Source organism: Corvus kubaryi, unplaced genomic scaffold (genome assembly GCF_017639235.1).
Source record: "Corvus kubaryi isolate FWS band 111438036 unplaced genomic scaffold, C.kubaryi_AGA036_p1.0 37397, whole genome shotgun sequence".
In the NCBI taxonomy this organism is placed as follows: Eukaryota; Metazoa; Chordata; class Aves; order Passeriformes; family Corvidae; genus Corvus; species Corvus kubaryi.
The window spans coordinates 15,774,398-15,795,360 of NW_024581136.1; the positions used below are offsets into that span (position 1 = coordinate 15,774,398).

Sequence of the window (20,963 nt, forward strand, 5' to 3'; positions counted from 1 at the left end):
CACATAACTCTTTTATCTCTTCCCTATATTTAAAAAATTCCATTTTTTAAAACATTTAAAATGGAAATTAACATCTCAAAATCTCCCTTTGGCGAGATTAACTAAATTAACTAAAATTAACACTTAATAAGCCACTAAATTCAGCTTAAATTCACAAAAGCATTCTGCCAGCCAGCACTTCTTTTAGTGGAACTTAACCCTTATTTGAAAAATTAACAGCTTGTTTTAAATCTAAACTGCCTTAACAGTCTCATTTAGAGGGAATCTTTTTAGAATGTACAATATATCACCTGCAACAGAAGAAGGTGATAATCAGACTCAACTATTAGAAGTAAAGAAGGCATAGGACACTGATGTTGTTTTACTGTAATACTAAAACAGGAGTTTTGGAGCCTACAAAACCAAAAAAAACCACACTAATGCCAGAGAAGGGTGTTAAGTACCAAATAACTGGCCACAGAGCATGTGGTCCATAAAACTGGCCTCAAGCTGACAGTTCAGAGCCTTTTTGATTCTGAAAATGGGTTGTTATATATAACAACATGAGAAAATGGACAACAATCCACCCCTCTGCCTTTGCAAACCAAAACTTTCCTCATCCATACATAAATAAAGAGAAGTTTTTCCTCATATCCTGTCTCGAGAGTCTGCCTCTTAATCCTGGTCCTATACACAGCCAGGAGTCATATATGGGAGTGCAAGGGGGTCCTCAAAAAACCTTCCCAATGCCATAAAAAGGAACCTCCCATCCCAAATTTGTGCGAAGACAACAGATTTCAACCAGGCTCTGCAGGAGCAGATTCCAAGGCACCAGCTGGATTCACTGCCATGCAGTGATGTTTGCTGTTTTGTGAGCACACCATAAATTAACTCACTTGCACAAATCATGCTGGGCTGAAATATGCCAGTAAAGTTATGGCAGGACTTGTTTCAATCATGATTGCACAAAAGATTTAAATATTCTGAATTCACTTGCGAGTTGGGTAGCTTCAAAAGTCTAATCTGGACTCCATTTAAAATGTTATTTTTGCTGGATGAGAGAAAAAGCAGCCTCACTGGAAAACATTCTGTAGTGAGTCACAGCTGTTTAGTAGTAGCTGGAAACTGTCTGAAATGCCAAAAACATTGAGAAGTCCTCTGCAACTTCCAAGGCATCAGGAAGAATTTAGTCATTATGTTTTCCACTCAGCTAATTCTGCAGCATAGGAAGTGCTGATTTGTTGTTTTCAAATAATCTGGTCTTCATCACTTGTACATTCCAGTTCTTTTATAAATCCAAAACTTTTAATAACTTTCTGTTTGAAACTGAGAAAAGTTTTGACCATATGTTTCATGATGGCATTTGCAAAAGTCAAATGATCAAAACATTGCTAGCAAGCTATTCCAGTACCATTGCCAGTGATTTCTCCTGTTTTCTAATACTTGAATTAATAAAATCACAATGTTTTCAATTAAAATTTGCTTCCAAGAAAAACATTATAGGCAGCTTAGTAGAAAATAAAGTGATATCCACACACTCAAACCTGTGATCCTAAAATATCTTGATGTCCAACTAATTCTCTCAGTTTTAAATACATGTAAACCTAACTGAAAGCCAGACAGGAGGAAAAACTAAAACCCACAAATCCAAAAATCTCAGAGCATGTAATTTGGCACTAACATAGAAATTTAGTTGCTTTATTGTATCCTGAAAACTCTCAAGAGGCAGATCATGGATTTAGATACTCTTGAACTATTAGTGCTACAGATATTATTGAAAATCTGCTGAAATTATTACATACTGCATTCACTATTCAAAGGCCAGTATTTTTCAAAGATTTAGCTCTCTATTGCATTAGCACTGATTTTTGTTCATACAGAAAATAACACAGTATATCAGACAGAGCAGTGTAGTTGGTCTGATTAAAACTCTGTGGGTTTTTTATGGCAACCACTGAAATTATGTCCTAAGTCCAAAATAAAATGATCAAGAATACATGTAGACATACATACAACACACACCTAAACTGTAACATGACACTTTAGCTTTTCTTTCTCCTCAGCTTTAGTCTGTCCTCAAGGAAAATCAAAGAACAGTACACAGAAGCCTGACTGTAGACAGTCACTTTACAACAAATTATCTTTATATTTCATTTATCTGATGTTATTAGCAGAAAGCAAACACAAATTTTGAAAAAAGAAAAGAATTATTCCCAGAATCATTTCCACAGCTGCAGAGGCAAGCATAGAAATATATCCTTGTGACTGTGTTTTGTTCTCAAAAAGAACAGACAAACCAGGGCTGAGGACATCCTGTAAGAAGTCATGATGATTTATAACAAACCATTTTAGAACATATGTTGCATATGTATGGTTAAAACCATTACACAGTGCTCTATTTTCCAGCTAACTTCTGCTCAGCTGGTGGCTTCAGAGGAGTAAAATATCATGGAGTGAAGGACAGAAAGGACAAACTCCGATATTAAGCAGGGCACACCTAAACCTACAGAATCACAGGGCTGACTGAAAAAAAAGCAGGCACACGCTTCCACCCCAGCAAGTACCTGCATATCCACATTCCAAGCAGTGGCAGCAGTTCCCCGTGTTTGCTGCAGGAGAGCTGCCTAAGCTCAGTTAAGGAATGGCACATTTCTAAAGAGGTAAATGTCACGGGGTTTTTATGGTGAATATTTGGTGTTTAACTTTTGTTGAACACAGTGTGGTAGGTAAACCTTGGCCAGCTCCCAGACACCTACCCAGCCATGCTCTCATTATCCCTATTCCACAGGGTAAGAGGGAAGTAAGATGGAAAAGATCAGGGTAAAGATGGAGAGATTACTTACCAATTACCACCACGGGCAAAAGAGTGTCAGCAACCGCCAGTTAAAATGGATTTGGAAAGTGAGAAAACCAAAAAGATTAGAACAGCACTGTCACCCTGCCCTTTTCCAGGCTTAATTTCACTCCCCTGCCTGTCCAGCATCCTTGTCCCTTCTTGAATACATTTTCAGAGGCATCACTGACTTTGCTGATGGTCTGAGCTGTGGCCTGGAGCGGACCAACACCTTACCAATCCTTGCCTTCCTTGTCCCTTCCTCTGAAATCAAATCCTATTAGCAATGTTTGAGGAATGCTCATGCCAATTCTTCTGTCTGAATAATGTCCACTATTCACAATTCTAGGGACACCGTGCATTTCCCCTGTCACTGATTTTTTCACCCAAATTCCTGTAATATGGCTCACATGACCAGCTGTTAACAATGACCTGAACCATGCATGACTTCCAAGCAGACCCCTTTTTCTTACTGTTATAACCTCTACATAACAATTCCCTAAAACAACATCACACTTGAGACTCCAGCTGATACCGTAAGATGGTATTTTACAGCTGTTCTATTTCAGCATTTTTAAGCTTGCAGTATTTTCTATGATGCCATCTGAACTCTTCCTGAAATAATTTCTATTCCCCCTCTGCACAGATAGGGATTCTATTATGAGGCACCTTATCTCATGGGCAGGGTTCTTAGTGCTTATCACAATGCCACTTTTCTATTTACATAGTAGGATTGACAAATAGATTCTATCCATATTTTTGTTTACTGAGCCATTTCCTGTGTGGAAACAAATTTGATTTGAAACAGCTCTGGAGTCTAGCAATGGAGAAATCTAATATGTGCCTGCCATACGAAGGTGGATGAAAAGAAGTACAGCAGTCAAAAAGTCAAAATGGGAAGACAAAAGTAGATGGGGAAGTTTTACACTATTCTCCTAAACTTTATTTTCAAGACAATTTTTGCTACACAAGTCTCTTATTTCCCTCCCAAGTTTCTTAATCCTGTATGTTTAATTCCTTGAGTTCCACCCCCTGGATCTATTTCATTTCAAAAGGAGGGACACAGAAGAAAGATTTCTAAAAATGAAGGACACTAGTCTTTGGCAGTCAGAACCACAGACAGAACTGATACTCACAAAGGCTCATATGATTGTTTCAGGACTGATAGAATTATGATTGGAAGAGTCTTAAGAACAGAAGAACTAAATTATGAAACAGAGCTGCAGAAACTTTCACATAAGTACTTTTCAGTTCTCCTTCTCATCCTTACTTTTTCCCCTTTGTTAAACAGAGATCAATAAAATCATTCTACTTGTAGGTAGTTGGCATCTCAAACCCATCCTCAAGCTATTTCTATGCATTCAAGATGATTCATATGCAGAACTGCAGCATTTAATCTTCATGAAACAGAAAATGTGAGCTGAAACCTCAGGAGAACTCCAAAATTCTCTCTGAACTATTACATAAATCCCATTTTAAAATGTTGTCAACTTTGAGAAGAGATCTGTAAATTATACCACTTGCTGAAGACTTTCTTTTCTAGGAAAAAACTGAGGCATTCCAATACTCTGATACCACAGAGAAATTTGTTTTCAGACCACAAGAACGTGAGAAACACAGGCAGCAGCATGAAAATCCAAGTTTCCTACCTTTTATTCACCAAGTAAAAGACTAGCTTTGGATCACTCATCTTACCAGGACTTTCCCAGTAAAAGGGAGAATGCTGGTAGGAGCAGCCTCGAGACTGTGATAGTAACAGTTCTTCTGGCAAAGTGTGAAGTGCAGATGGTGTCAAAGATATGCCAATAACTTAAGCAGGAGCTTCCAATAAAATCTCTTGTAGTGCTTATTACACTCTGTGAATCAAAGTGAAAGGGGCAGCCCAGGCTCTTTGGCTCTTTTATTCCACACGTAGGTGGTTTAACTACTGTACATCCAAGTGCATCCCCCAGGGAAAAGGCTGCACTCCAGAAGAATTTTCGTCTGTCCCAGGCATGAGTTACCTCTAAGCAAGTCTCCAGAGAAGGAAAATCATCATCAGAAACACAGAAATTACTTCCATCTGATCTACCTCCCAGTGACAGAACCATACAAAAGGGTTTTCTCAAGTATTCCTTTGAGCTCCTTCCAGCTCATCATGGCATTCAATGATCAAAATATAAATGACCTTAAACATGATAACCTGCTCCTGCTTAGGAATGCTGCTCAGAGATTTAAAACCACAGACAAGCCACGCTAAGGCTTCCACCACAAACCAGCAATGCACTTGTAACACCATTGTCCATATAATTAAGCTTCTCTTTCCCAAACTAGAGACTGGAATGCACACTGCAGATGAGATGATTTACTGACAGAAAACTAACACATAAGGTTTAGACACTGAAGTGGCATCTTCATGTTGGTGTATCTGTTTTAATTAGCTTTACTTTTCATGTAGGGTAAATAAAACATTAAGGAGTCAGCCAGACAGAGACACCACAAACTGTTTTTCAAATGGCTCCATGAAATGAGCAAGAATAAAGCTTGAAGAGTGTTATATTTACCTCTGTAGCTCCCAGGGCACTTTTAAGAACACTGGGTCAGGTACACTGAGACACTGAGAAAATGTGCAATTTCTTTCCCACTGAGCTGTCATGGCATTCATGCTGTGAATAGCTAACACCCTTCTTTGACAACCAGGCAAATATTTCTATTTTCTGCCATTCTAGGCATGAAGTATCTCCACATTGCCTCAGTTGATTTAGTGCCAATTCAAGTCAAACTTTAGATGTCTGAGTCAGTAACCGGACAAAATACTCTTGATGAAGCCTTGTCACAAACTCATAGACTGCTGCTTAATACATTTCCAAATAGTTAGATAGTAAAAACAGCTGTAAAGCTGAAAAAGCTGCAGAGAAGCAGGACACACATTCACTGAACTACCAGAATGGAGATTTAAGTAGCACATACAAGTCAAATATGCTGCTGGTTCTATTTATCGTTAACATTGATTCAAAAAAAAACCCACATAAAATTATATAAGACAGTGTTGTTCCTTGAGACTATGCTGTTCCTTGAAATCGAGTCTGTATTTGCCATCTTTCAAAAATACATGTATTTAGAGAAGCATAATTAATAACCAAGTCTATCTGGGCAAGGCTAAATGAACACATCCTGTTCAAGTGATAGTAGCACACAGATACTATAAACATTATTTTTTCTTAAAACTTTTAAAATATAATTGACTAATTACATTTCACTTGCACATATCAACCAAAAATTTTCATTTCTGATACTATGAAAGAGGAAGACAGGATGAAGGGAATAATTCTTTCCGTGCGGACAGATCCTGTGGAAAACGCTCAGGAGCCACTGGATCAGTACTTCACAGTTTGGGGCTTGTTAATGAAATAAGAATAAGCAGGTAGTGATAATGGTTCAGTGTGTGAATACTCAAACACAAAACACGATAAACTATTCAGAGTGCAGACTTTGTGCCAAGAGCTTAAAGCACTTTTGAGACTGGATTCCATCCTTTAAGCCATGCTGCATTGCACAGCGTTTCCTTACTCAGACCCTCTATTTCCAGCAGGATTTGGTTTAGTGCTTTTACTCCCATACCTACAATCTTCAGATAATTAAAATGCCCATTAAGTGAATAAGCCCTGACCAGTACTTACCAATACTGGCATAACCAGGTGTGGATGGATCTCCTCTGCTGTTCAAGGAGACCATAAAAGCTTTATCAGCAAGGTCTGTAGTCTTTGGTAAGTCACAAGGATCAGTGTAAAGGAGAACACCACCAAACCCTGCATCTTCCAGCAGAGAAAGCTGAGGGAACAAAGCAACAGAGGTGATCATTAACAACAACAGTGTTAAAACACATTATTAATTTTTAAATTACTGCTGAGATAGAGGCTTTGCCATGCACCACGTTGTCACTCATACAAAGGTGCAGTGCCAACGAACTTGTAGCACCTTAACGGGTTTTCACATGATATAAACACCACCTTGAAAATGCCTCAGTTTTGAAAATAATATCACTAACACATCTTGAGTTGGCCTCTCATATTTTCCATCTCTAAGATGTTCTTGCTTATTTTATCTCTTGAAGGACATAGTCCACACTGGATGTTTGCATACACTGCTATCAGTCTTGCACAGGATTTCTGCACACAGTTACTCTTCAGTTAAGAGAGAAAACAGGAGTTTACAGAACATTAAAAAAAATTAAAAACTCCAGTCCATCTTACCCAAATGCTGGGATCTGCCTGCTGTCAGACAAACAGCTTTTATTTTGTCTCATTAGAACATCAAAGTTTGAGTTGGAACTGGTAATTAGAGTTTCCAAAAATCCACCAGATCTGGGCCAGAATATCAGTGAAACTTCCCCAAAGTCAAGGGCAAAAGCATCCAAGTGCCATAACTTGCAGCAGCTTTTTTGACTGGAAAACCTCAGGTTTTTTCTTTCATAGAGAACTGAAAAATAAGTGGATTTTATTCCAAAACAGAAGAAATCGAACGGTAACGTGGCAAATGCTCCCATGAAATGAGATGACCTTTCTGTGTAATGCTCTGCATATTTGGAATTGACTGAAGACTACTCAGTGATAAAAAGCTATATTAATTTTTCAGACAGAAGTAATTCAGGAATTTAAGGATTATCTTACTATTCACTGAGCTGCTTTAGTGATGACTTCCCAAATGTCTCCAAATGGTCTGAAGAATGACTGCAGGTATATGATGTTTCTACACAAATCTGAATTCACAGGAACCTGAGAACTTGTTACTACACCTTGGTTTCTCAGTTCAATTGTCCTCCTCCTTCCATATTTTAGACCCTTCATTTTTTTCCTGTGTATGTATATATATAATTTTCAATTTATCTCCTAGCTGCTGGTATTAAGGAATGTTTATGCACAGCTCTTTGTGGCTTTACAAATATGTAAATTACATGAATATATGGCATTCAGTTTGAGCCTCATAAGCATTTGGTGTTCAGTTCTGCTTTACTCGACAGCTAAGACAGAAAAAAAATAAAAATAGCAGCCCACTATTTGTCATATTATAAAAATAGCAACCTACTATTTGCCATTCCTGTAAGTAAATATATCTAATATTGTGATTTGCTAAGATTTTGAGACTTGTCTGAATTCAGATAAGCAGATGCAAGTTGAACCTGTGAGTCACTTAATCTTACCTATCTTACTCAAACAAGCAATCCATAGATGAAAAGGGATTCTTTGAGAGAACTCTAGTCAGATGAACAGGAGAGTGAGAGAAGGTGATTAGCTCAGATGCTTAAGAATGTATTGCAGACCTTAAACATAGTGCAGGAATAGGGCTTTCCCAAATGGTAGGTTCATTTATTATTGTTTTGTTCTGTCTCCAATTCATGCTCATATTCAGATATTCAGACAGGATTTGATTGCACAAAAAACAGGGTGGGAGAACCAGGGACACATCATAGCTAAATGATGTAAAAGGCAGGATTTAAAATAACAAGTATCTTTTCCTGCCTCCATATCCAGTATCTTTTTATTAAACCCTGGTTTATTAAGCAGCACTCAAGACAGGAAATACAGATGTTTTTGGGTTTTTTTAAGACAGTTTTAAAACTTTGTACTTAAAAAAACCCCAAAAAACTATTAAATCCCTCAGTTTTACTGAGGGGAAAGTAACTACACGTCTGTTGTTCCCAAAGTGCAGCAACCACTGCTGCCATGGCTACAATCTCTAGTAAGAAGTTGTGTCGCACATGCAAAATTACAAAACAGCTTTCAGACTCCAGCTATAATTGCTGTTTTTTAACTTTACAACAGTGACAGCACAATTATATCAACAATAAATGTGCATTATTGATTCCATTTTCATCTTAAATAAATCAACACTTTACCAGACATAAATTGTCCAAGCACAAAGAAGCCAAAGGTTCTGCACGTTTTTTTACAAGGTAGACGATTGTAGATTAATTCCTTCAGGTAAACCAGTGTACATCTATTCAAATCAATGGATTATTTTAGATTGCAAAATCATCCAACAGCAAAATCTGCTCCTTATGATTTTGGATGTATGCATTGTCCCTCTCCCAAAGTCAGAACAAACTGGAAACAGCAGAACCCTTGATAAAACAAGATGCAGTGCTTGCTGTTAACCCTTTAGTTATTTATGGCTGCTTGAGTCCTCAGTTTTTAGAGTTACTTTAAAAAATGTAACTGTTTCAATTCAGTATATTAAATGACCCCATAAAGCATTCTGGACTCAATTTAATCTAATATGAGACACTTGCTGCTTTATCAAAGGCTCTGTCGTGTACCTGGGGACAGATTAGCCTTGTAAACTCTACACACCATCAGGCCCCATTAAATTTAAAGATGATATGGCTTAAGCAGTGAAAAGACAGATTGCAACAGTCTACAGAACTAAGTTTGGCTCTAAAGGGAAAACTCAAAGCTGCTTGTCCATTTTAACTGCACTATCTCTGAGATGTGGCAGTGGAAACACTTACCTTTTGCACTGACACACAGGTGACAGAGACCAGGTCTCTGCTGCACATTTCAGACAAGCTTTACTGTGGGACTTTGGCCAGGAACCTACTGAAAGTTACTGGGTCTGAAATAAGCAAGTTGAGCATGACTATTTGCTGGGGAGAAAGAAAAGAAGGAACAAGAAACAGGGGCCCACTATCTTTCATAGGTGGCTTTAATGTGTTTTAGCTCACCTGAGGCTAGTGTGAACTTGAATGAACACTTAAATGGGGGTTATATTAATGATCTGAACACAGGAACAAACCTAATCTAGAGAACAGACTACAGCTTCTGTGAATCTTAATCTGCAGAAGAGCTGCCCTTCGATGACTGGTGATAGCAGGGAAGCAATGCAGCAGCTACTGGTCTCAAGCTGTGTTTGTTATCTTCCACCTGAGTGCAAAGTCTGAGTTTCTGAAGATCTTTTCCCTTGGTCTCTTCTTCTCAGCTGAGACCATCCTTGCACCTTGCAAGCACCAAACAGCACAAGACCAATCAAGTAACCAGCCTTCATTATTTTCCAGGGACTACACTCGACTGGTTACCTGCTCAGAGCCTCAGAAAGGTAAAAACACACCGAGGCACGGAGCTGTTCCAGCAGTACCCTGGCTTCCCAGCGGAAAATAAAGCGTGACTGGAGCAGCACTACTCTGATGTTCTGTGCATGGGAGCCACATCTGGGGTTGAGTTTAAGCTGTCATTTCATGGGCAGAGAGCGGAAAATCACATCACACTTGGGTCTCACCTGGATTGCAGTAACTATGAGAGCAGAGACAGCTGAGAAACAGTTTCCTACACTATTCTCTCATTGCAGCTGAACAGCTCAGATCCTGTTTCTAGATTCTCTGATCCAGCAAGACCCTGATGGTTTAATTACTTAAGCTTGGCATCTTTTCCCCTCCCTTTTGCTGATTCCCAGCAACAGTTCTGCTGACAAATACTTTAGAAATTAGCAATGTACGATCAACTGACGAGGGGCATCACAACCCAGTATATTCCTAACAGTGATGGTTAACAATGCTTATGAATGCACCAGGAAAAAAGAAAGAAAGGAAGATGATGCAGGTAACTGTGGACTATATCAACCTACTAACTGCATATTAAAATAGCTTCTCATTATTAGCAACTTTTACCATATTTGCAAGTGGTCCCAAAATATGGACAAGCCTTCTGAGTACCCTGTCATGCCACTGAACAGACAGTTCTCCACCTCATGGTGTTTACAGTATCAGCAGTGCAGTTTGTTGGCTGTGCTTTGTAAGGTACAACACCAGCCCTATTACTGACAAATATTGCCTAAGTCCACTTTCTAAGATTGTCCATTTAAGTGTCTTGATCCACAGAAATGATTGAACCACTGATTAGCTGGCACAGAAAACTTATTTCACAGGAGGAAGTATTTCAGTATATTCCCTGCAAGTTTAATGAAAATGGGGTATTGAGTAGACAAGAGGCAGGGGCTGTTAATACACCACTGAGAAGGCATTAATAAAAACTGGAGAGCTTACCCTTAATGGAAGGGGAAAAACATGGAAGAAATCAAGAGACAGAGCAACAGATGTAAAGGAATACAGAAACTTGTCCACAAACTAGACACCACAAAATCCAACCTCAAGAAACAGAGCTGTGAAAAATTTGTTCACTAATCCATGGAACAACCTGTTCTTTTGTCAACTGATACATTATTTAAGATAAAGCAGTTCAGTACAAGATATATTGGCTTACAATTCTATACAGTAAGTGACTTTGCCATCATGGAAGGTACTATTCTTACTCAAAACAAGTAGCAATAACTGTGTCTGGAAAACTTGATTTAAAATACAGCAACTTCCAAACATTTTACCACTTGTACAGAGATTTTCAGCTTTTGATAAATCAAATTCTACAGCTGGAAAAAAATGATCCAGATCTCTTATTATTACTATAGGTTCCCTACTGTCACTAGGGACAATACAAAGCCAGTGACATTTTCTTATTTGATCTAATTCTGTTTCAACTCTATTACATAAGGCTTCAGACTTTCAATCCCTACGTAATAGTAAATAAAACAATATAGATTCGCAGCACAACAATATTTAGGAGTTCTATCTCATTATGTGTTCTATACTATGCTAGTATATTTTAAAATCTACATTTCAACAAGCCCTTTAAGCACACCTTGATGTCTAAAGTCAAAAGTGCCAAAAAATGTAGTGCTCATCTTCAGAAGGCATTACGTGAATGGACTTCTCGCTCTTGAAAGTGTGTATCCTGGCTGTATCCTCACTCCTGTAACACAGATAATCACACTAATAGATATTATGAGGCTGCTCATTGAAACTACTCATTGGTTTTTGAAGGGGTTTTTTATATCAAAAATATGTCTGTGTCTGGCAAAGTAACAGAACCCTAAACAAAGGGATAAAGCATGGTTTAGCTACAAGCACTTACAGAGTCTTAAGAAGAAGGTATTTTTTTAATGCTTAAAAGGGCAGTTGACACTACTTAAATCTCCTTAAAGCTATACACAAAATTGCAAAAAATTGTATTTTACACAATGACTGCTACAGTGTTAATTACATCACAGCTCATCAGACAACAAAGGACTTTAAGTGCCAACTACTGACAGCAAAGTTAATATGGGATCATGTTGTTATTCTAACATACAACCTCCTCCATATAACTTGAGGCCAAAACTCTTCCTCTTCCTAAAGGCAGATTCACAATTCCACTGTTTATTACAAGTCCATTCAGTGATAACAAAGCAAAACATGGACATAGCACATACAGAAAAGAAGAAACAATTTCCTGTTTATATGTTGATTGTCTCTATATAATTTTCATCCCCTTTTCTTTGTCCCTTCCAGGTAAACCACACAAAAATGCATGCAGAATTTTATACTCAAAGTCATAATACCTATGGAGCATGGAAACGAAAATAGTTTAAAGAAAAACTAATTAGAAAAAAAAATTATACCGTTTACACAATAGTATTTAAGAGAAAGTATATCAAACATACATGAAGAAATACATGTATGTACCTAATACATATTATTCTGAGTAAAATCAAATTTATTAATTTAAAGAAAAGCTCCTACTGTCATTATACTTCAGTGCAATGATCAGCATTAATTAGACAAAAAACAGTAATCAGTTTTTAACTGCTGCATTTTTCAATTCATAGTGCAATGTGCAGAAGACATGGTTCATTAATCTGAGACACAGCTTTACTGGACAGGTTAAATGTTATTAATTACTCTTTTCTACTGAAGTCCCAATTAAAATCATGATGTTCTGAAAGGATCTCCCATCTCACTTGACTAATTGGCAGTACATAAAATTACCAAGCAAGGGGAAAGTTACATTGAAACTGTTGGAAGATCTCAGTGACACAACATCTTTTTATTTCTGTAACAGATTGTTTGGGTAGAAAAATAAGATTTAGATATTGTGGGTGTAATCAGATGCTGCTGTCCTCTCAATTACCTACTGTAATACAGAGCACTTGGAAGGGGCTGTGGTAACACAAAACTCAAGGTGGAAAAAACCCACTTATATACAGGTATCTTCATTTATATACCACTCTTCCAAATTGCATATTTTTAACAAGTAAGGTTTGGTTGCACCTTGAATTTTTAATACTGCACTTGATGTTTAATCACGCTCCAACATTCTCCATCAAAAACATTGAAGAGACACTGTTCAAAGGAGTTCTGTGGCAGAACTCTGTCTGCAGAGGTTTTGGCCTCTGCTAAGGCTGTAAAAGAGGAGGATGCAGCCAGTTTAATGGCTGCTGCACGGGGACCATGAAAACAAACACATCTTTCCATTCCAGCTCAAACACCGTCCTTGCCAGAGGAATGGCACCATTGTTAAAGTGAACAAACAGGGATGGGAAAGGGATTAAGCTGCATAAAACTTCAAACAGCCATAAATGCATACACGGTGGTCTCATAAATGACAGGCTGCTGCCATAAAGGTCTTAGAAAGGGGAAAATGTATTGCAGTGGAATTTATCAACTATTCCTGCCGTACAGTGACATATACAGGAATGATACAAAATCAAACAGCTGCTCTGTATCATGCAAAGATATTAAGACTTCGATGTAGTTACTACCATAGAAAAGTTAACATGAAGTGCATTTATTTTTTGAAAGAATCTGATATGTATATCTAAGATTTTTAAAGACATTTTCTTTCATCACTTTCCAGACTAAAATTGTCATTCACAATTTTCAGAATTTTGGGTGTTTTTTTTAATATCTAAAAAATTATTTCTAGGGAAGGGAGACTTTTATTTTGTATTTCCTGGATGTCCTAATGAATGTGGGAAGAAAAGCAGGAGGGAAGGGTAAGAAACTTTAGGATGTTAATCAGAAGAATCTGCATTTGAGCGATGGGGCTGTATGGCAGTGATGAGTAAGAGCTACTTTGCACATCAGTTTACCATCCATTGTATTTTTAAGTACACTCCTCTATCAGGTAAGTGCTATCCAAGGACAGTAGACTTTTCAATTAGCACTGGTCCCAAGTTTGTTGTGTGCTAGTTTGACTGGAAATCCATGCACTGACCTCTGGACAGCTGTACCGGTTGAGGAAAAACCTTTGGAGGCTTTTTCCCCCCACTCTCTCTAAACCAAAAAGCATCTTGGTTTAATTCTGTAATCCTTGCACAGAAAAAATTTTAACATCCTGGTCCTACATGGGGTGTTAAGCTTATCAAGAACTGAATGTTCTGTCCCATACTTTTTCCTGTTTGCTGCCTGCTCATCTTCTATATAGTTTTATCAAAGAAAAGTAATTTGTTACACATCAGCAGTTTTTAAAAATGGGATTTTTCACAACAGGATATTTGGACAATTAAACATAAGCCAGATATACTGCCAGTTCCCTGCACTAGATTTTAGCAACTTTTAATACAAATTGAGTGCATATTTTATTGCCAGATCTTGCTTACCACTGCTAAGAAATTCACAATGTTCAATCTAATTAAAAATGAAATTGAACTACAATTCCCTAGAAACAAGGGCTGATTGGACTCAATAAGCTTTACTTAATTTATTTCAGAAACAAAATAATTGAATTGCTTACAGTCCAGAAAAAATGCTTCATTATTTGATGAGTATATAATACAAAGCCTTCCATATTGCTATTGCTTTCCTACATCTTCAGGAAATACTACTCACTTCTAAATAAGCATGTAGAGGAACACTGTGTGCATAATAAGTCTCATTAAATATTCAGTAAACATTAAAAAGAAACAGGCTGTATGAATGTCCAGATGAGCAACCTCCAGAAAGCCAAGAGCATTTCCCTGTTCACACTGAAACTGTTGTTTCTGATTATGTTTATGGTTATTCCAGTCTATGTTTAGACTCTATTACAGAGAGACTGAAGATGAAGATCCATCATACAAAAAACAATTACATAAAGATATAATTATATCTTGCTAAATCATCAAGAATAAACTAATTAGACCCTTTGTTGGATTTTATGCATTTTACCCAACTTTTGATCCAAAATCCACCAAACTGCCAACAGAGTCACAGATGTGAGTCAAATCTGCCAATGTCCCCTTGCTCTTTTTTCTTATTTATTTGCTTTCCTACCACTAGAAAAAATAATTAAGATGAGCAGATCCAATTTTCAAACACTGTTCCCAGCACAGGGCACTTCTCACTCAGAAAGCCGTGGTGTCAGGTTCCCCTCACCCTTCTGCACCTTGTGCAGAGCACAAAAATCAAAGCAGTATTCCCCTGGTGAGGTGGCTGCAGTTTCACTGTGCCAGCAGCCATTCTGCTCACCACAAACATTTAGGGCACCTGCTCCCAACCTCAGGTGAGCTTCAACTCTCTGCAGTCTTTTTCTTCTCACTCTTGACTCCAGCAGTGAGCTCCCAGCCAGGAGATACCCCAGTCGTGCTATCACAGAATGGACTGGGTTGGAAAGGACCTTAAAGCTCATCTCATTCCAGCCTGCCTTCAATAATCTGCAAGACTAAGGGAGTACATGAGCAGAGAGCAAGGGAAATACCTACTTGTATAAACATCCCTCTGTGTGCCTCAGATGCAGTGTAAACTCATAACCTTTGATTCTTTCTACGGTCTTTTCCCAACTAAAATGTAAATATCCTTGGAGTGCCTGGAATATAACACTGGAAGTTAGCAGTGTTGAAATGCAAACAGCCCAAGCCATCCTTGTATCTCCAAGATCAAAGTAGGATTATGACTTTCCTAGCTCCAAGAGTGTAGCTGTTGTATGGTATCCACCAAGGCACCAGCAGATGTTATCAGAACCCACACAGCAACCAGACAGAGCTTCTCAGTTAAGGCACATTTGCTGCCCCAAGTAATTGCATATTAGCACAATTGTTAGATTGCTAAAACATAGCTGCCTTCACTGGACCTGGGCCAAAACAGTACCTATTCACTTATTTTACTATTCTCACCATTATTATCCAATTATTACTACTGAAAGATTCTAATCTTTGTTTTGTTTTTTCTAAGTACAAAACACACTCCCTGCTCAACTCTTTCCTGGTCTATTACACTGCATCCAGGTTTCATGCTTTTGAAATAATGCCTTGAATGTAATATAACAGTCTCTTTTGAGGCTGTATAACAGTGTTATGTATTTTTAAATTCAAATTTTATTTAATTTTATGTTTCCAAGTAGAACATATAATGATATAGAGTGTGCTATACATAAGCCTCAGGCATATCTATACATCAACTAGGAAAACTGAATATTATTAATTGGTTAATGAATATTTTAGTTTCATTTACAGAAAAGAGCAGTGTTTAACTACTTGGTTAGCATGCCTTTAAGTAAATCAATACTCAGAATGAACTTATTTATTTTCTTTATTAGAAAAACAGTCACAAACCTGGAGTGATAAAAGAAGTGATCGTGAAGAATGTGCCCCAGTGCATAAACTCATTTCAAGAACTATAAATATTAAAGAAGTTATTACAAACCTTAGCAATAACAGTTCTTTATAAATTATCAGTGCCGATTTCCTCTCCTAAGCTCCCCTAGAAATTCCAAAATTAAAAATTACACTAGTCTTGATTTTGTTTCCTCACTGACATTTCCAAAACTAGGATTTTTTACCACAAGAACTTATTCATGAACTGTGCTACACAGGACTTATCATGAATGCATCTTTCATACTGAACATCAAGGTTTAAAGTGGAATATGTAATAAACTGAAGCACCACATAATGTGTAACTCTGGTACAGCAGAACTGTGGGCAATCTACACAAAAGATACAACAGCTGAAAAAGCCAACATGTACAGCTTTTGTGTCTTCCCAGGTCCTTTCTTTTGCACTGCTTTCCACTCAGCACATCAGTAAAACAGAGCTCTGCCTCCTCCTGTGACCTACTAAATAGCCCATTTCACCAAAATGAAATAGTAGAAAGAGCTACATGAAGGAGGTCCAAGGTTGAAGTACTTGATGAGAACAGGGAAGGCAGCTGGATTAGTTTGGCAGCCACAAAGCACTACGAAGTCATTCATTCACCAGCAGTTAGAAAAAAAAAAGCCAAACCAACAACCCCCAGCTCTTCCTCAGTAACACCAGTCTACAATTAGTTCCAAAACATCAATCCAAAATTATGTCCTTCCCCTGAAAAATATAAAATGTGAAAAATAAGTCCAATTTTCTGTCACAAAAATTTCTTTTATGCAGCGATTAGGAAAGGAAGACCCCAATACCAAAGCAAGGTCATACCAAGGGTGGTTAAGGAAGATGTGGCAGTAACACTCTTGCTCTGTCACTCTTCTCCTCCAGTAGGTCATTGACAGCACAGTATTTTTGTCTCTCTGACAATTTCTTGGGGAAGACCAAACGAAAATATCTTTTGAAACCTTGTATGTTAAAAAAAAAAAAAATACAGTTCACTCCAATGGGCCCACTGAAAAGATTTAGCACCACTTACAGCTCCTAGAACCCCACTAAACTTTCTAAATGACAAACAGAATACTGCGGCTGTTAAGATGAATGAAAAAGAAGTACAATAAAACTCATGATCAATCAACACCTGTTACACCACTGTACCTCAGAAGAACTTACAGGAAAAGTATTTAAAGAATACACAATTTTGCTCTGGGGGGAAAAAAACCAAAAACCAACACAAAAACAAGGAAATGCCAAACCTAAAAATCCAAATAAAAGCTCCATCTCAACACTAAGTTATGCTGCAGGGGCATGTAATGAATGAATGGCCTGACACAGAATGAAGATGACAATCACAGGCCTTAGCCTGCATTTAACTGCACCAGCTTTACATCAAAATAACACCCTCAGTGTTAATAAACTTAAATTGCTAAGAATCTAAAATTCAGGCTTTCTGACCTTTATTTGTTGGTCTCCTCTCTCAAGTAAGAAGTGACAGGATGAGAGGAAACTGCCTCAAATTGCATCAGGGGAAGTTTCAATTAGGTATTAGGAAAAAATTCTTCACCAAAAGGGTTATCAAGCATTGGAAAAGGCAACACAGAATTGGTGGAGTCACCATGCCTGGAGGGATTTAAAGGATGTGTGGATGTGGCACTTGGGGACATGGTTTAGTGGTGGGTTTAGCAGTGCTGAAGGAACTTAAAGATCTTAAAGGTCTTTTCCCACCTAAATTATTCTGTGATTTCATGTGCAGGAAGCTATTTATCTCAGAAAATGGAAAAATAATATACACATAATTGTTATGATTCTTTTTGACAGCAAATGCTAAAGATTAATCCTAAAATCGACAAAGTACATAAAAATAGTTAATTGTAGAAATAGACACAACTTAAACCAACAGAGAAACTAATTAATACTCATCTTTCCAACAAGGGCCTACACAGTTCTGTTAAGATACTTAGAGCAGGATGACAGGGGTTTTAAAATCAAATTTACCTTTTTGAGGTTTTGTCCACATCTACTAAACTGTCCCTTCAGACAAAATTGCTGAAGAGAATCATCTGTTCACATGACATTCCATGAAGATACTGAGTTAAGGAGGCAGCTCTGACAGTAAAACCCTTTTCTGACACAAATCAACTCCTTGCTCCCAATACACTAATCTTTGATTATTAAGAAAAAACTTCAAACTTTGAAGTCTGTCTTAGAAATATTTATCTTAATTTCATTTCACAGTCACTGACATTAAGTTCCAGGCTTACCATCTGAGGTCTTTTCTGGAACAAAATAACTGAAATTTTCTGGAAAACACTCTTTCAGAGGGCCATTGTTTTATGTTAGGTTGGGTTTTTATTGCTCTTCAAGTTTAATTAGAGAACAGGGTTACAGAAATATCAAAGATATCTCTTTCCCTACAAACACCTTCAGAGGCAAAACAAATCATCGTGCAACACACCTTGAGCATGAGATACCAACTAGCTTAATTCAGGAATAAAAGCTTACAATTTTTTTGGGTGTTGTTTAAGGAGCACAGATTTGTTAAGAACTCATTACACTGTCTATTAATCGTGAGTCCAAGAAAAAAAAAAAAATCTCTTAATATCCTTAAAGGGTGAAGATCAATGGACAGCATGCAGCTGGCACCCTCAGAATTGCATCAGTTACTCTGGGCTGCTCAGGTTTAGACTGAAGCCGGAATATTTTGTGTATCTTTTTTTTTCTTCCCCCTCATAGTAAATGGGAAAGCATTAGCAGAGTTTTATGTATGTGCTATCCCAAATGTCCAATTCCGTATCAAGAAATGTTTAAGTGTTTACATAGAGGACCTCACCTCCAAAAGTTATTGCAGAGAGAAACCCCATTTCACAGAACAGTCATGATTATAATTAAATTGCTCCAGACATATCCTCCACTTCAGGGAGTCAAGACACCTGTGACTGTCATTTTTAGGAAAAGGATACCAGGGGGAAAAAAAATATTACCTCCTACTTGCTTTGCAACCCATCCTCTTCCCTGAAGCACAAGCCATGCCAAGGAAGGATATCAGGCTGACAGAGGGCATTTCTTACATTATGTTCTCACAGTGACAGAAAGGAGGAGAGATTTTTCTGGTCCATAAGAACTTCTTGACAGAAGACTAAGCAGCTGATCAGTCTGGATGAGAGATTGTCTGTGCACTTCACCATGACAGTTCATGGTGACAGGATTTCAACAGCCAAGGTGCTGTGTGATGGCCGTGACCTTATTGTCATGTGAGAGTTTTACCTGACCACACACCACCCATGGCTTCTTTTGCTAAAGGGGAATTGTTCTGTAAAACATACTCTGCAACAAGCATGTTTTTCATATTAAATAAAGTGAGTTTTAATGTGCTTAAACATAAGGTGGTGTTTTCCTGTTTCTTCTGGAAACCTCACTGCATCAAGCTTATCTCTTTACTGAGAACTAAGATCTGTCGTATTAACAATCAAGCTAATTTGGATATCAAAACTTAGGTTTTCTTGAAATTAAATAACATACTTGTAGCTTTATTCTGTTTGCTTGCGAACAGAAAAAGGGAGAAATAGGCCATTTAAGCTACTCTTCCCCTGTTACCACTGCTATCACCAAGTATTGAACAATTCTGCACTGTTGGCAGGTCAGAAGCAAATCTTAGTTTCTGTATTTTCTGTATGCCTTGAAATAACTTCACCTCCAAAAAAAATAAAGCATGATGAGTGACAATGTCAGATTTTGTCCTTGCAACTTCCAGTGAATCTGTACAGTACTCGCATCAAAGTTCATCCAGTCAGGTATACTTGCAAACAATATAAATGAATTAATTATCAATTAAGAAATCATTAAACATATTATATTTTTTGTAAGATTCATTTTGCAGTTCCAAGGAGTCCAAGTTTTTCAGAAAAAATGTACATGCAGAAAAGGCACACATGAAAACAAAAGGCATTTGCAAACAGATTCTATTGTATGTACAAATGTCACAGCAAAATAGATTTCTGTGTATGATAGTTTCACATATATTTTTTTAAATACTAATATCTTAACCTTTCCTAATTAGCTATTTTCTGATGATCACATTACATTGAAAAGGAATTAAATTTAAATTAAATACCCTGTAATGAAAATATCTGTAGTTTCATCACACTGTACCATACCTCCAACCCCACGTTGCTGAAGGCAAAAGTCATCTTTTAAAGATGCTGCCGTTAATGTCAAGTGTGAAGCACTGTGCAAATAATATACATACAGTCCTTGTAGGTATTTCAAACCAAGAAAGACAAATACATTCTGCTTTGAATGGGACTGTTCTTAGGCAGGAAGAGGAGGCCAGATCCCAGCTCTCCTATGCATTCCAAATGCCTTCCTTGTATCTCCTTTTTAAGGAACACTGAAGCACCTTATTGTAAGGGATAGTAATTTCTACACAGATGCTCCAGACTAATTAATTTCTAGTCTGTCATAAAGATTTCTTCAGCCTGTAATTCAAGAATGGCCTGAACTAGCAGATTTGGGCTTGCCTGTTTTTCTTATACTCTCTAATATGGTAAACAGGAATGGGACATGCCCAGTTGGTTAAGTGGATTAAATGTTATCATTTTTCCTCTGAGATTACAGTGGAGGCCTGACTGAAATGAGTTGTCAGGTCATTTCCCCAGTGGACATTTTATAACATAAAACCATCACATATAACTGAATGCTGACATAAGAAGCAATATAGTCAATTCCCACTCCAGGGAAAACCAAGATTGACTCAGAAGTGAA

At 37.6% G+C, this 20,963-nt stretch overlaps 1 protein-coding gene across 9 annotated transcripts in view; it reads right to left on the bottom strand.

Annotated features, from left to right (window-relative positions):
• Window positions 1-20,963, bottom strand: part of NAALADL2 (N-acetylated alpha-linked acidic dipeptidase like 2) — a 421,951-nt gene that overhangs the window by 139,695 nt on the left and 261,293 nt on the right. For all 9 annotated transcript variants that reach the window (XM_042041852.1, XM_042041853.1, XM_042041850.1 and 6 more), the window contains one exon: window positions 6,472-6,622. In XM_042041852.1, coding sequence (XP_041897786.1) covers window positions 6,472-6,622 — 151 coding nt within the window. The remainder of the gene's footprint in view (window positions 1-6,471; window positions 6,623-20,963) is intronic.